The following is a 14,606-nucleotide window of genomic DNA, read 5'->3' as shown; positions in this document are numbered from 1 at the left end:
GATTAGATCTGTATTTGGATAAAATTGCCAGGGACCAAATGCTCATGGAAGACCACAGAGCAAGGATTCAGTATGTAAGCCTGCATATTTTGCATTCATCCAGACTTGAAATCGGCAGGAAAAGAATCATGCTCTTTAAATGTCACTGTCTGAATTGTGGCTGATGATTGTTGCCATTGCTGGGTTGTCACCATGCTAATGCCATTGCTAAACATTTCAATTCAGGAATCCCATCTGGTGCATTGAAGAAAGAAACAAAACCCATGCAGAAAGAATGTGATGTCTCTTCTCATAATATCCTCACTTGTGGCCTGTTGGAAAATGAAATTGACTTGGAGTCTTGATCTCTGTCATGGTTAGAGTCCATTTCCATACAGCTGTGAAATATAACCAGGTGTTCTTTGCAGCACTCTCAGCTTCTTTGCAGGCCACTCTCATTGTAACACAGCAAGGGGAGGGAGTGATAATAACACATCACCGTGCACTTTCCTTTGCTGGATTTCTCAATTGGGGGCATTCTGCCAGCACTGTGAGCTGGGGTAAGGATCTGGAGGAGTGACAGGAGAGCTCAGCTAAGCATGTGTGGGTGGTGACTTTGAGGGCTCCATGCCAATACCTAGCAAGAAAAAACAATGCAGGGCAGAAATGTACCGACCAGAATACAGTGAAAACAAAAGCTGTTGCCAGCACAGAAATATTGTGTATGCAGTCAATACAAATGCAAAGCCTGCAAAGATATCGCCATCTGAAACATTGCAAAACAAGAGATGTTGGGTGGGGAAAGCACTGGTTCAATGATTGTTTGGAACATGATAAAGGTTAGGAGAGGCAATCGGGTTTATGAATTGCAGCCACTCATATCAGATGCTGTCATTGCCCAATCAAACAAATGTAAATAAATGATTTTCAAGATGGAGATAGGGTTTAATTAAAATGCAAAGTGCATGCAGCTGAGGAGTGGTGGAATTGCGTAATCATTATGTATGCATACAATTCTTTCTCGTGGCTTCTCTGTCATTTCCTCTCCCAAGTGGACATTTTTCTCCCACAATGAACAGTTTGACTTTACGTTCACTGAATAAAGACTTTGGCACAAAGTTATCTCTAGGGTACTATCATTTCCCACCACACTGATGACGCATCTCTTGCTCTCTTGCTGCTTCTGCATCACATCCAAGCTCCACCTTTAACATGCTAGTACTATATAACTCTGCCTACTATATCTCAGCTTTGGTTAATTCCCAGTTGCTTTCTTGGGCCATATACTTTGCTTTCACTGTAATGTTTCCTTCATTTTTACTTTCTTTCACCCCAACCCCAGTGCCAAGAGATGCCTTCTTCTTCTTGGGTACCAAGCACATTCCACCTTCCTCTTCAAAACTTTCCTCTTTCAGCTTGCTGTCCACTGCTAATTCCAGCTTGGGCACTATCTGATCTCTCTATCTCATTACTAATGGCAATTAAATAACAATAATAAACATTTCCAACATTTAAAAATATATACAATGTGTAAAGGAAAAACCAGGTGAGCACAAAACAACACACATCGATTCATAGATTCTAAGGCCAGATGGGACCATTGTGACCATCTAGTCTGACCTCCTGTCTAACACAGGCCAGAGAACTTCCCCAACATAACTCCTAGAGCAGATCTTTTCGAAAAACATCCAATCTTAATTTAAAAATTGTCAGTGATGGAGAATTCACCACAACCCTTGCTAAATTGTTCCAATGGTTAAATACTCTCACTGTCAAAAATTTACACCTTATTTCCTGTCTGAATTTGTCTAGCTTCAGCTTCCAGCCATTGGATTGTGTTATACCTTTCTCTGCTAGCCTGAAGAGCCCATTATTAAATATTTGTTCTTCATGTAGATACTTATAAAGTGTAATCAAGTCACCTCTTAACCCATGTTGATATGCATTAGTTACATTTCCCTTCTTTTATTCTTGACTAATTGAGTCCTGTATCAGCCGCTCCACTGTCTTGCCCAGGATTGATGTCAGGCTGCCAGACCTATAACTACGAGGATCATCCTGTTTACCTTTTTAAAAATTGGTACAACATTAGCTTTCTTCCAGTCTTCTGGAACTTCCCCACTACTCCAAGAAAATCAACATTAATGGTCAAATGAGCTCCTTGGCCAGCTCTTTTAAAACTCTTGCATGCAAGTTCTCTAGACCTGCTGATTTTAAAATGTCTAACTTTAGTAGCTTTTCTGTTTAACACCCCCCATAGATACTAGAGGAATGGAAAGGGTGTTATCACCATATGATGAGACTCTATCATCTGTTTTTCCTCAAATACAGAACAGCAGTATTTATTGAACACTTCAGATTTTTCTGCATTATTATTGATAATTCTACCATTTCCATCTAGTAATTGACCAATACCATTGTCAGGATTCTTTTTCTTCCTAATATATTTTAAAAAGCCCTTTTTCTTATTGTCCTTAGCTCTTCTGGCCATAGATTTCTCCTTGTGTCCCTTGGCTTCCCCTATCAGTTTTCTACAGTTCCTAACATGATTTATATTCATTACTATCAACTTCCCCTTTCTTCCATTTGTTATATATGGGAGTAACAAATTGTTCAGAATACTGATGGACCTAGTTCTGCTCTCTCTTATGCTGGTGTAAACTAGAACTAACTCCACTGACATCACACTGATATAAATCTGGAAGAAATGAGAGAAGAATTGAACTACTCTTTTACACTTCCTAGAGCTATTTCCCATGTTCCCATTCCTTCTGTTTCCCTCCTTCCCACTGATGTGTTACTCCTCTGCTACCCCAATAGAAGGAAAACTTGGAGTGGTTTTCCTGCTTCTGATAGACTCTTATTTCTCCAAGCCTCACTTCAATACTGCTAAGTCATCCCAGCCAGAAGTGATGTAAGCCCCGACTGTGCAGCTGACAGCATGGTCTTCTAAATATAAATTAATGGAGATATCCTATCTCTTAGAACTGGAAGAGACCTTGAAAGGTCATTGAGTCCAGCCTCCACTAGCAGGACCAAGTACTGATTTTGCCCCAGATCCCTAAGTGGCCCCCTCAAGAATTGAACTCAGAACCCTGGGCTTAACAGGCCAATGCTCAAACCACTGAGCTATCCCTCCCCCCCTTCTGCATCCACTTAACTCATTATTGTTTTACTGTGAAAAGGCCTGGACACTATTGAACGACTGGGGTGTAAAAAATACTTTGAAGACCTTTAGAATGAACCATCTTGCAATGAATATCTTCAAAACCATTTCCCAAGAGACGCTACCTCTTTGTCCCTTTACAAAGTATTCATCTTCCCTCTTCCCCTTCAGCCAAATTACAAACCTGTGTTAGACTGCCACTATACTACTTTCAGGGTCAAAGTATAAACATCTCTAGCAAAGTGCAGCTTAATGTAAGTCTGTTGCCTTTGCCCTTGGTGATGGCTGTGAGAGAGGTGTTTTAAATGAGAAAACAATGAAATCCAGTACAGCACTCACCTCCTCTTGGGATTTACCTGTACATAGAAGTTGCACCGGTTTAATTTTTAGGCCTTCTCTATATGGGAAAGTTGCATTGGGGTAACCTAAGGGTATGTCTACACTACGAAATTAGGTCGAATTTATAGAAGCTGGTTTTATAGAAATCGGTTTTATACAGTCAATTGTGTGTGTCCCCACATAAAATGCTCTAAGTGCATTAAGTCGGCGGACTGCGTCCACAGTACCGAGGCTAGCATCGACTTCCGGAGCGTTGCACTGTGGGTAGCTATCCCACAGTTCCCGCAGTCTCCGCCGCCCATTGGAATTCTGGGTTGAGATCCCAATGCCTGATGATGCAAAAACAGTGTCGCAGGGGGTTCTGGGTACATGTCGTCAGGCCCCTCCCCCTCCATCAGAGCAATGGCAGACAGTCGATTCGTGCCTTTTTACCTGGGTTACCTGTGCAGACAACATACCACGGCAAGCATGGAGACCGCTCAGCTCAGCTCACCGACACCATATGTCATCTGGGTGCCGGCAGACGTGGTACTGCATTGCTACACAGCAGCAGCTCCTTGCCTTTTGGCAGTGGATGGTGTATTACGATTGATATCCGTCATCGTCATATTCCTCAGTGAGTTCAATCAGAGGTACCCGGGAAACTTTTTCAACAGATTCCTCTAAGAAATACTGAACCAAACTTTCCACTCTGGGCATCAGATTCTTCATTTTGTCTCCTGGAGACCCGGCAGTCCTATTGAACCGTCTTGACGATGATGACTACCAGTCGTAATACAGCATTTTCTGCCAAGCACCCAGAAGATGCCGATGGCTATCAGTCATGCTGCACCGTCTGCTGCCAGCTTAAGATGTAAAAAATAGATGGACCAGATTTGTTCTGTATTCATTTGCTTCCCCCTCCCTCCGTGAAATCAACGGCCTGCTAAACCCAGGGTTTTGAGTTCAATCTTTGGGCGGGGCCATTCTGTGTGACAGTTGTTTGTGTTTCTCCCTGATGCACAGCCACCTTTGTTGATTTTAATTCCCTGTACCTGTAAGCCATGTGGTCACTCGCCCCTCCCTCCCTCCGTCAGACAATAGTTTCGCACCTTTTTTCAGCCCAGATGCCATAGCACTGGGATCATGGAGCCCGCTCAGATCACCGCGGCAATTATGAGCACTATGAACACCATGCGCATTGTCCTGGAGTATATGCAGAGCCAGAACATGCCAAAGCAAAACCAGGCGAGGAGGCGATTGCAGCGCGGCGACAAGAGTGATGAGGAAATTGACATGGACATACACCTCTCCCAAAGTACAGGCCCCAGCAATGTGAAAATCATGGTGTTACTGGGGCAGGTTCATGCCGTGGAACGCCGATTCTGGGCCCGGGAAACAAGCAAAGACTGGTGGGACCGCATCGTGTTGCAGGTGTGGGACGATTCCCAGTGGCTGTGAAACTTTCGCATGGGTAAGGGCACTTTCATGGAACTTTGTGACTTGCTTTCCCCTGCCCTGAAGCGCCAGAATACCAGGATGAGAGCAGCCCTCACAGTTGAGAAGCGAGTGGCGATAGCCCTGTGGAAGCTTGCAATGCCAGACAGCTACCGGTCAGTCGGGAATCAATTTGGAGTGGGCAAATCTACTGTGGGGGCTGCTGTGATCCAAGTAGCCAACGCAATCAAAGACCTGCTGATATCAAGGGTAGTGACTCTGGGAAACGTGCAGGTCATAGTGGATGGCTTTGCTGCAATGGGATTCCCAAACTGTGGTGGGACGATAGACGGAACCCATATCCCTATCTTGTCACCGGAGCACCAAGCCACCGAGTACATAAACCACAAGGGGTACTTTTCAATGCTGCTGCAAGCCCTGGTGGATCAAAAGGGACGTTTCACTAAAATCAACGTGGGATGGCCGGGAAAGGTACATGATGCTCGCGTCTTCAGGAACTCTGGTCTGTTTCAAAAGCTGGAGGAAGGGACTTTCTTCCCGGACCAGAAAATAACCGTTGGGGATGTTGAAATGTCTATCATTATCCTTGGGGACCCAGCCTACCCCTTAATGCCATGGCTCATGAAGCCGTACACAGGCAGCCTGGACAGTAGTCAGGACCTGTTCAACTATAGGCTGAGCAAGTGCAGAATGGTGGTGGAATGTGCATTTGGACGTTTAAAAGCGCGCTGGCGCAGTTTACTGACTCGGATAGACCTCAGCGAAGCCAATATTCCAATTGTTATTGCTGCTTGCTGTGCGCTCCACAATATCTGTGAGAGTAAGGGGGAGACATTTATGGCAGGATGGGAGGTTGAGGCAAATCGCCTGGCTGCTGCTTATGCGCAGCCAGACACCAGGGCGGTTAGAAGAGTACAGCAGGGTGCGGTGCGCATCAGAGAAGCTTTGAAAACGAGTTTTGTGACTGGCCAGGCTATGGTGTGAAACTTCTGTTTGTTTCTCCTTGATGAACCCTCCATGCCCCACCCCGGTTCACTCTACTTCCCTGTAAACTAACTCCCTCCCCTCCCCCCTTCGAGCACCACTTGCAGAGGCAATAAAGTCATTGTTACTTCACATTCATGCATTCTTTATTAATTCATCACACAACTAGGGGGATAACTGCCAAGGTAGCCCGGGAGGCGTGGGGGAGGAGGGAAGGAAAAGGACACACTGCAGTTTAAAACTTTAAAACTTTAACACTTATTGAAGGCCAGCCTTCTGATGCTCAGGCAATCATCTGGGGTGGAGTGACTGGGTGGCCGTAGGCCCCCCCACCGTGTTCTTGGGCGTCTGGGTGAGGAGGCTATGGAACTTGGGGAGGAGGGCTGTTGGTTACACAGGGGCTGTAGCGGCGGTCTCTGCTCCTGCTGCCTTTCCTGCAGCTCAACCATACACTGGAGCATATCAGTTTGATGCTCCAGCAGCTGGAGCATCGACTCTTGCCTTCTGTCAGCAAGCTGACGCCACCTATCCTCTTCAGCCCACCACTTGCTCTCTTCAGCCCGCGATTCAGCCCGCCACCTCTCCTCTAGTTCATATTGTGCTTTTTTGCACTCTGACATTGACTGCCTCCATGCATTCTGCTGTGCTCTGTCAGCGTGGGAGGACATCTGGAGCTCCGAGAATATATCATCCCGAGTCCGCTGTTTTCTCCTTCTAATCTTCACTAGCCTCTGTGAAGGAGAAACATTTGCAGCTGGTGGAGGAGAAGGGAGAGGTGGTTAAAAAAGACACATTTTAGAGAACAATGGGTACACTATTTCACGTTAAATTTTGCTGTTCACATTACACAGCACATGTGCTTTCGTTACAAGGTCGCATTTTTCCTCTTATATTGAGGGCCTGCCATTTTGGTGTGAGAGATCACTCACGCAGTGCCAGGCAACAGATTCGGCTTGCAGGCAGCCATGGTAAGCCACAGTCTTTTGGCTTTTTTTCCTTCTTAACATGTGGGAATGGTTTCAAACAGTAGCGCCCTCATTTCCCATACCAAGCACACATTGAGTTGGCCATTTAAAATGGGTTTGCAGTGTAAAAGGAGGGGCTGCGGTTTCCGGGTTAACATGCAGCACAAACCCAACTACCGCCCCACACACCCAATTCTCTGGGATGATCACTTCACCCCTCCCCCCTACCACGTGGCTAACAGCGGGGAACATTTCTGTTCAGCCAAGCAGGAACGGGCATCTCTGAATGTCCCCTTAATAAAATCACCCCATTTCAACCAGGTGACCGTGAATGATATCACTCTCCTGAGGATAACAAAGAGAGATAAGGAATGGATGTTGTCTGCATGCCAGCAAACACCGGGACCATACGCTGCCATGCTTTGTTATGCAATGATTCCAGACTATGTGCTACTGGCCTGGCGTGGTAAAGTGTCCTACCATGGCGGACGGGATAAGGCAGCCCTCCCCAGAAACCTTTTGCAAAGGCTTTGGGAGTATATCAAGGAGAGCTTTCTGGAGATGTCCCTGGAGGATTTTCATTCCATCCCCATACACGTTAACAGACTTTTTCAGTAGCTGTACTGGCCGCGATTGCCAGGACAAATTAACCATTAATCATTAAACACGCTTGCTTTTAAACCATGTGTAATATTTACAAAGATACACTCACCAGAGGTCCCTTGTGTGCCCTCAGGGTCTGGGAGCACGCCTTGGGTGAGTTCGGGGGTTACTGGTTCTAGGTCCAGGGTGATAAACATATCCTGGCTGTTGGGGAAACCAGTTTCTCCGCTTCCTTGCTGTGAGCTATCTTCATTGTCTTCATCATCATCTTCCTCGTATCCCGAACCCGCTTCCCTGTTGCGTGATTCTCCATTGATGGAGTCAAAGCACAGGGTTGGGGTAGTGGTGGCTGCACCCCCTAGCATGGCATGCAGCTCCGCGTAGAAGCGGCATGTTTGCGGCTCTGCCCCGGACCTTCCGTTTGCCTCTCTGGCTTTGTGGTAGGCTTGCCTTAGCTCCTTAATTTTCACGTGGCACTGCTGTGCCCTGTTATGGCCTCTGTCCTTCATGGCCTTTGAGACTTTTTCTAATATTTTGCCATTTCGTTTACTGCTACGGAGTTCAGCTAGCACTGATTCATCTCCCCATATGGCAAGCAGATCCCGTACCTCCCGTTCTGTCCATGCTGGAGCTCTTTTGCGATCTTGGGACTCCATCATGGTTACCTGTGCTGATGAGCTCTGCATGGTCACCTGTGCTCTCCACGCTGGGCAAACAGGAAATGAAATTCAAAAGTTCGCGGGGCTTTTCCTGGCTACCTGGTCAGTGCATCTGAGTTGAGAGTGCTGTCCAGAGCGGTCACAATGAAGCACTGTGGGATAGCTCCTGGAGGCCAATAACGTCGAATTCCGTCCACACTACCCCAAATCCGACCCGCAAAGGCCGATTTTAGCGCTAATCCCCTCATCGGAGGTGGAGTAAAGAAACCGGTTTAAAGGGCCGTTTAAGTCAAAAAAAAAGGGCTTCGTCGTGTGGACGTGTCCAGGCTTAATTCGATTTAACGCTGCTAAATTCGACCTAAACTTGTATTGTAGACCAGGCCTAAGGTGTGAATTTAAACCTATATAGTTAAACCAGTGCAAATCCCTGTGTGGACACTATTAAATGAGTTTAAGAATGGCTTATTTTGCTTTAGCTTAAATTAATGAGGAATAGGTTTAAGTTAAACCAGAATAAACCACTCTTACACCAAAATACTATGGGTACCCGCATGGCCCCACAGTATGCCAACATTTTTATGGCTGACTTAGAACAACACTTCCTCAGCTCTCGTCCCCTAACGCCCCTACTCTACGTGCGCTACACTGATGGCATCTTCATCATCTGAACCCATGGAAAAGAAGCTCTTGAGGAATTCCATCATGAGTTCAACAATTTCCATCCTACCATCAACCTCAGCCTGGACCAGTTCACACAAGAGATCCACTTCCTGGACACTACAGTGCTAATAAGCGATGGTCACATAAACACCACCCTATACCAGAAACCTCACTGACCGCTATACTTACCTACATGCCTCCAGCTTTCATCCAGACCACATCACACAATCCATTGTCTACAGCCAAGCTCTAAGATACAACCGTATTTGCTCCGATCCCTCAGACAGAGACAAACACTTACAAGATCTTTATCAAGCATTCTTAAAACTACAATACCCACCTGCTGAAGTGAAGAAACAGATTGACAGAGCCAGAAGAATACCCAGAAGTCACCTACTCCAGGACAGACCCAACAAAGAAACTAACAGAATGCCACTAGCCATCACCTTCAGCCTCCAACTGTTGGAAATGGTCCATCCTGATTATCACTACAAACGTTTTTTTTTCTCCTGCTGATAATAGCCCACCTTAATTGATTAGTCTTGTTATAGTTGGTATGGCAACACTAATTTTTTCATGTTCTCTGTGTATATATATCTTCCTACTGTATTTTCTACTGCATGCATCCGATGAAGTGGGTTTTAGCCACAAAAGGTTATGCCCAAATAAATTTATTAGTCTCTAAGGTGCCACAAGTATTCCTCATTCTTTTTGCTGATACAGACTGACACGGCTACCACTTTGAAACTTGTCACCAAAATAAGAGTGTCTGTACAGATCATGACCCACCTGTCTCAAACCTGGGCCCACAAGGGTCATGGGAGCAGCCATGCTCCAACCCTTCACCTAGTTGCCTGCTGGCAACAGTTGATCTGAGAGTGGAGACCCATGAAGTCCAGCCCCAGTGTAAGGCTCCGCCCCTGAGGTCTGATCGGCCCGCTGGCCCTACTTAAGCTCCGACTCTGGCTCTGACTACTAGGTCTGGCCGCTGCCTATGACCTGTCCATGACAATACAAGGGTTTGCATCAATTTAACTATATTGGTTTAAAAAAGTGATTGAAGTTAAACTGGTGCAACTTGTGTAGACAAGGCCTTACATCTGTTTTTAAATTGATTTAAGTGGTGCAAAGCCCCCTATGTAGACACTCTTAGGCCTGGTCCACACTACCCCCCCACTTCGGACTAAGGTACGCAAATTCAGCTACGTTAATAACGTAGCTGAATTCGAAGTACCTTAGTCCGAACTTACCGCGGGTCCAGACGTGGCAGGAAGGCTCCCACGTCGATGCCGCATACTTCTCTCGCTGAGCTGGAGTACCGGCGTCGACGGCGAGCACTTCCGGGATCGATCCCAGAACATCGATTGCCTGCCGTCGGACCCGGAGGTAAGTGTAGACGTACCCTTATTTAGAGTCAAGAAATGCTTTTTTTTTTTAGTTTAGTTTCATCCACTTTTTAAAAGCAGATTAAGCTAAATTTAAATAAGTCACTCTTAAATCAAAATAAGGGTATCTAGACACAAACTTGAACCAGTTTAATTAAATAGGTTTAAAAACACACCGTTAGGTAGACCAGTTTAAGTGTGTATATAGACAAGGCTTTCACTATAGGGTTTATCACAAGATGTATAGGGAAAATTCTGCCAATCCTTGTGTTAAAATATGGATTCCCTTCCAATCTGGTGTATGGTCAGTTCTCATTAAGTTATCCAAGTCCAATGGCAAGGCCAGGAGGCTTGTCTTTTAATTTATCTGGAAAGCGCCATGCACACCTATTTAATAATTATTATAAAGCTCGTTAGGCACATGTTTGTGGCTAGTGTTAAAGAATCACTGCATCGCATTACACTTTTCTGGTCTTGCATATTTAGAGGGACACCACCAACTTCAAATCCAGTCACTCTTTTAAAAATAAAAATAGTTCAGAGTTTGAGCTGCTAAATTGTCCTCGAGTCCTCTGACCAATCAATTTTTTATAATAGTTTTCTCTCTTCTGTTGCTGTGTGAAAGCTTCACACAGATAACAGGGGAAACTGATTGACTACAAACTGTAAAGAGTGAAATTGACTACACACACAGAGTTGTCAAATGAACACAAACTGGAAAAATTAGAGGAACTATTTTATTTCTCTACTGTCAATTATGCTGATTTGAGGTGTTTCTTGTAAAAAAAATAGGAAAATCTATTTCAGACAGAAATGTGAGTTTTTTTAAGTTGATGGTTTTGCTATAAATTAAATTAACATTTAATTTAAAAAATAAACGTGTATGGGTCCATGACACAGAGAAAGCCTTGATCTAAAAGAAGATTCTCCTCTTTCCGACATTGAACCATATCAAGAGACATAATTAAAATGCATAACTTTTGTTTAGATAAAACAGTTGCCCTTGAATCAGATAAAGACTAGCTATTCTACTGTCTGAAGCAGCCATTAACTAAAATGCCCCTGCAAATCCCCATCATTGTAAAAGCAAATGCAAATTGTGCAGAGCGAGCAATTGCATGTAATGAGCTAAGTGTGATTTGTAATTAGTCAGAGAAATAGCCACTGTTCTGCAGGCACCAAAGCAATAGTTACTGTAACGAATGCACACTATTCCCACACGTATGACTGCAAATCATGATCATATTAACAGCTAAATGAGTGATCAGCGTTTTAGCTTTGAAGCAGATTTTTGTTATTTGCAATCACACACATTTCACGGCAGCAAATTTAATGTTAGCAATGATTGTGGCTGCAGCTGCCTGTGTGATATTTTTGTTTGCGCTGTGACTCAGCAAATGCTCTGTCTACCATTTGAAGAGTGGGGGCGAGGCCTGGGGGGAAGGGATGGAGTGGGGGCAGGGCTTAGGGCAGAGCTGGGGATCAAACACCCTCCCCCCCGGCACTTTAGTGCTTCTTGGAATCTATGAATCTTCCAGTCCATTTCAGGCCTTTATATCCACACCCATCACTGAACTGCCTGAGCACCTTATACATTTAGTTAGATGGATCCTTACCTCTGCTCTCCTTCTACCCATTCCCTTTTGGTTTGTTATTGTGGGAGAGATAGGCCCTGTCCCTATTCAAACTGCCACTGGATTAAATAAAGGTGTGATTTTAAACCCATTTAAGTTAAACCAGTGCAAAACCCAGGGTGGACACCCTGAAATCAATTAAACATTGGCTAATATCCACTGAACTTGAAACTGATATAAGCCATGTTTTATAGCATGAATCATAGAATCATGGAATATCAGGGTTGGAAGGGACCTCAGGAGGTAATCTAGTCCAACCCCCTGCTCAAAGCAGGACCAATTCCCAACTAAATCATCCCAGCCAGGGCTTTGTCAAGCCTGACCTTAAAAACCTCTAAGGAAGGAGATTCCACCACCTCCCTAGGTAACCCATTCCAGTGCTTCACCACCCTCCTAGTGGAAAAGTTTTTCCTAATATCCAACCTAAACCTCCCCAACTGCAACTTGAGACCATTACTCCTTGTTCTGTCATCAGGTACCACTGAGAACAGTCTAGATCCATCCTCTTTGGAACCCCCTTTCAGGTAGTTGAAAGCAGCTATCAAATCCCCCCTCATTCTTCTCTTCTGGAGACTAAACAATCCCAGTTCCCTCAGCCTCTCCTCATAAGTCATGTGCTCCAGCCCCCTAATCATTTTTGTTGCCCTCCGCTGGACTCTTTCCAATTATTCCACATCCTTCTTGTAGTGTGGGGCCCAAAACTGGACACAGTACTCCAGATGAGGCCTCACCAATGTCAAATAGAGGGGAACGATCACATCCCTCAATCTGCTGGCAATGCCCCTACTTATACAGCCCAGAATGCCGTTAGCCTTCTTGGCAACAAGGGCACACTATTGACTCATATCCAGCTTCTCATCCACTGTAACCCCTAGGTCCTTTTCTGCAGAACTGCTTCCTAGCCATTCGGTCCCTAGTCTGTAACAGTGCATGGGATTCTTCTGTCCTAAGTGCAGGACTCTGCACTTGTCCTTGTTGAACCTCATCAGGTTTCTTTTGGCCCAATCCTCTAATTTGTCTAGGTCCCTCTGTAACCTGTCCCTACCCTCCAGCGTATCTACCACTCCTCCCAGTTTAGTGTCATCTGCAAACTTGCTGAGAGTGCAGTCCACGCCGTCCTCCAGATCATTAATGAAGATATTGAACAAAACCGGCCCCAGGACCGACCCCTGGGGCACTCCACTTGAAACTGGCTGCCAACTAGACATGGAGCCATTGATCACTACCCGTTGAGCCCGACGATCTAGCCAGCTTTCTATCCACCTTATAGTCCATTCATCCAATCCATACTTTCTTTAACTTGCTGGCAAGAATACTGTGGGAGACCGTATCAAAAGCTTTGCTAAAGTCAAGGAATAACACATCCACTGCTTTCCCCTCATCCACAGAGCCAGTTATCTCCTCATAGAAGGCAATTAGGTTAGTCAGGCATGACTTGCCCTTGGTGAATCCATGCTGACTGTTCCTGATCACTTTCCTCTCCTCTAAGTGCTTCAGAATTGATTCCTTGAGGACCTGCTCCATGATTTTTCCAGGGACTGAGGTGAGGCTGACTGGCCTGTAGTTCCCCGGATCCTCCTTCTTCCCTTTTTTAAAGATGGGCACTACATTAGCCTTTTTCCAGTCATCTGGGACCTCCCCCGATCGCAATGACTTTTCAAAGATAATGGCCAATGGCTCTGCAATCACATCCGCCAACTCCTTTAGCACCCTCGGATGCAGCGCATCTGGCCCCATGGACTTGTGCTCGTCCAGTTTTTCTAAATAGTCCCGAACCACTTCTTTCTCCACCGAGGGCTGTGACATACTTTGGAGTCTATATTTTGTATGCTGCAGACTAAATTCTGAATGACTTAACTCCGGTAATACAATCAGAGGGGGAAATGCTTTGTCCCTCACTCCCTTTCACTTAACCCTTCGATGGCAGTTTTGCCTGAGTAAGGACAGTGATACCGAAGCACAAACCTCAGGCTCTTGCCCTCTTTCTGAATACAATGTCAGGGAGTGTTCAGATCTTGGACTTTGGTTCAGGCCTAGCCCCAGTTACAATCTAAAGGCAAGACTGGCTCTTTTCCCCAAGCAGGGGAGGGGAGTAAGGGCTACATGTGAGCGATGCACCCAGAAGGTTTTAGCATGGGGGAAAGCCGCCTCAGCAGGGCCACTTCTCTTCCCATGCAGGTGATCAGCAAGTGGGTGGGTAGGGAATGGGCAGAGCCTTAGTGCCAGCCTGTGCAGCAAAGCCAGCACAGAGAGGGAAGTAATCTGTAGCCAGCTATAGGCCACTTCTCCCCTGGAGCAAGCATCAGCCAGGGAAAGACCAGTGACTTTCAGGGTCACACCAAAGCTCGAGTCAAGCCCTAATCTGCCTTTGTATTTCAGGCTGAGGAATGGTCTACAACAGCGGTTCTCAACCTGCGGCCCACGGGCGGCATGTGACCCAATTAGCGCACAGCTGCAGCCCAGCTCAGCTGTGTGCTAAAGGCTGGCCGGTGTGCCGGTTCTGCCAGGTTCCTGGCTGCCCGGCATGGAGGGGCCCGGGTCAGGGCTGCCGGCCCGCCCCGTAGGGTTGGGGGCCTGGGGTCTGGGGCAACCAACTGGCCCTGCAAGCTCCGGGGTCGGGGCAGCCAGCCCGCCCCACGTGGTGGGGATCTGGGGTCGGGACACCCAGCCTGCCCCATGGGGTCTGGGACTGCTAGCCTGCCCTGAGAGGTACAGGGAAGCCGGCTGGCCCCCACAAGCTCCGGGGTCTGGGGCAGCCGCGTGGCGGAGTCTGGGGCGGGCAGCCGGCTGGCCCT

General features: G+C 46.3%; 1 protein-coding gene across 1 annotated transcript in view; it reads left to right on the top strand.

Moving 5' to 3' along the window:
• SUSD1 (sushi domain containing 1) overlaps nt 1–14,247 on the top strand; it is a 235,551-nt gene extending 221,304 nt beyond the window's left edge. The window contains exon 19 of the mRNA XM_026646365.1: nt 14,191–14,247. Coding sequence (XP_026502150.1) covers nt 14,191–14,247 — 57 coding nt within the window. The remainder of the gene's footprint in view (nt 1–14,190) is intronic.
• Nucleotides 14,248–14,606: the final 359 nt, after the last annotated feature.

The sequence above is a fragment of the Terrapene carolina genome, unplaced genomic scaffold (assembly GCF_002925995.2).
Source record: "Terrapene carolina triunguis isolate 2854851 unplaced genomic scaffold, T_m_triunguis-2.0 Scaffold35022, whole genome shotgun sequence".
NCBI classification, from domain to species: domain Eukaryota; kingdom Metazoa; phylum Chordata; order Testudines; family Emydidae; genus Terrapene; species Terrapene triunguis.
The sequence above is the reverse complement of the archived record's forward strand: the minus strand, read 5'-3'. Positions and strand labels throughout refer to the sequence as shown.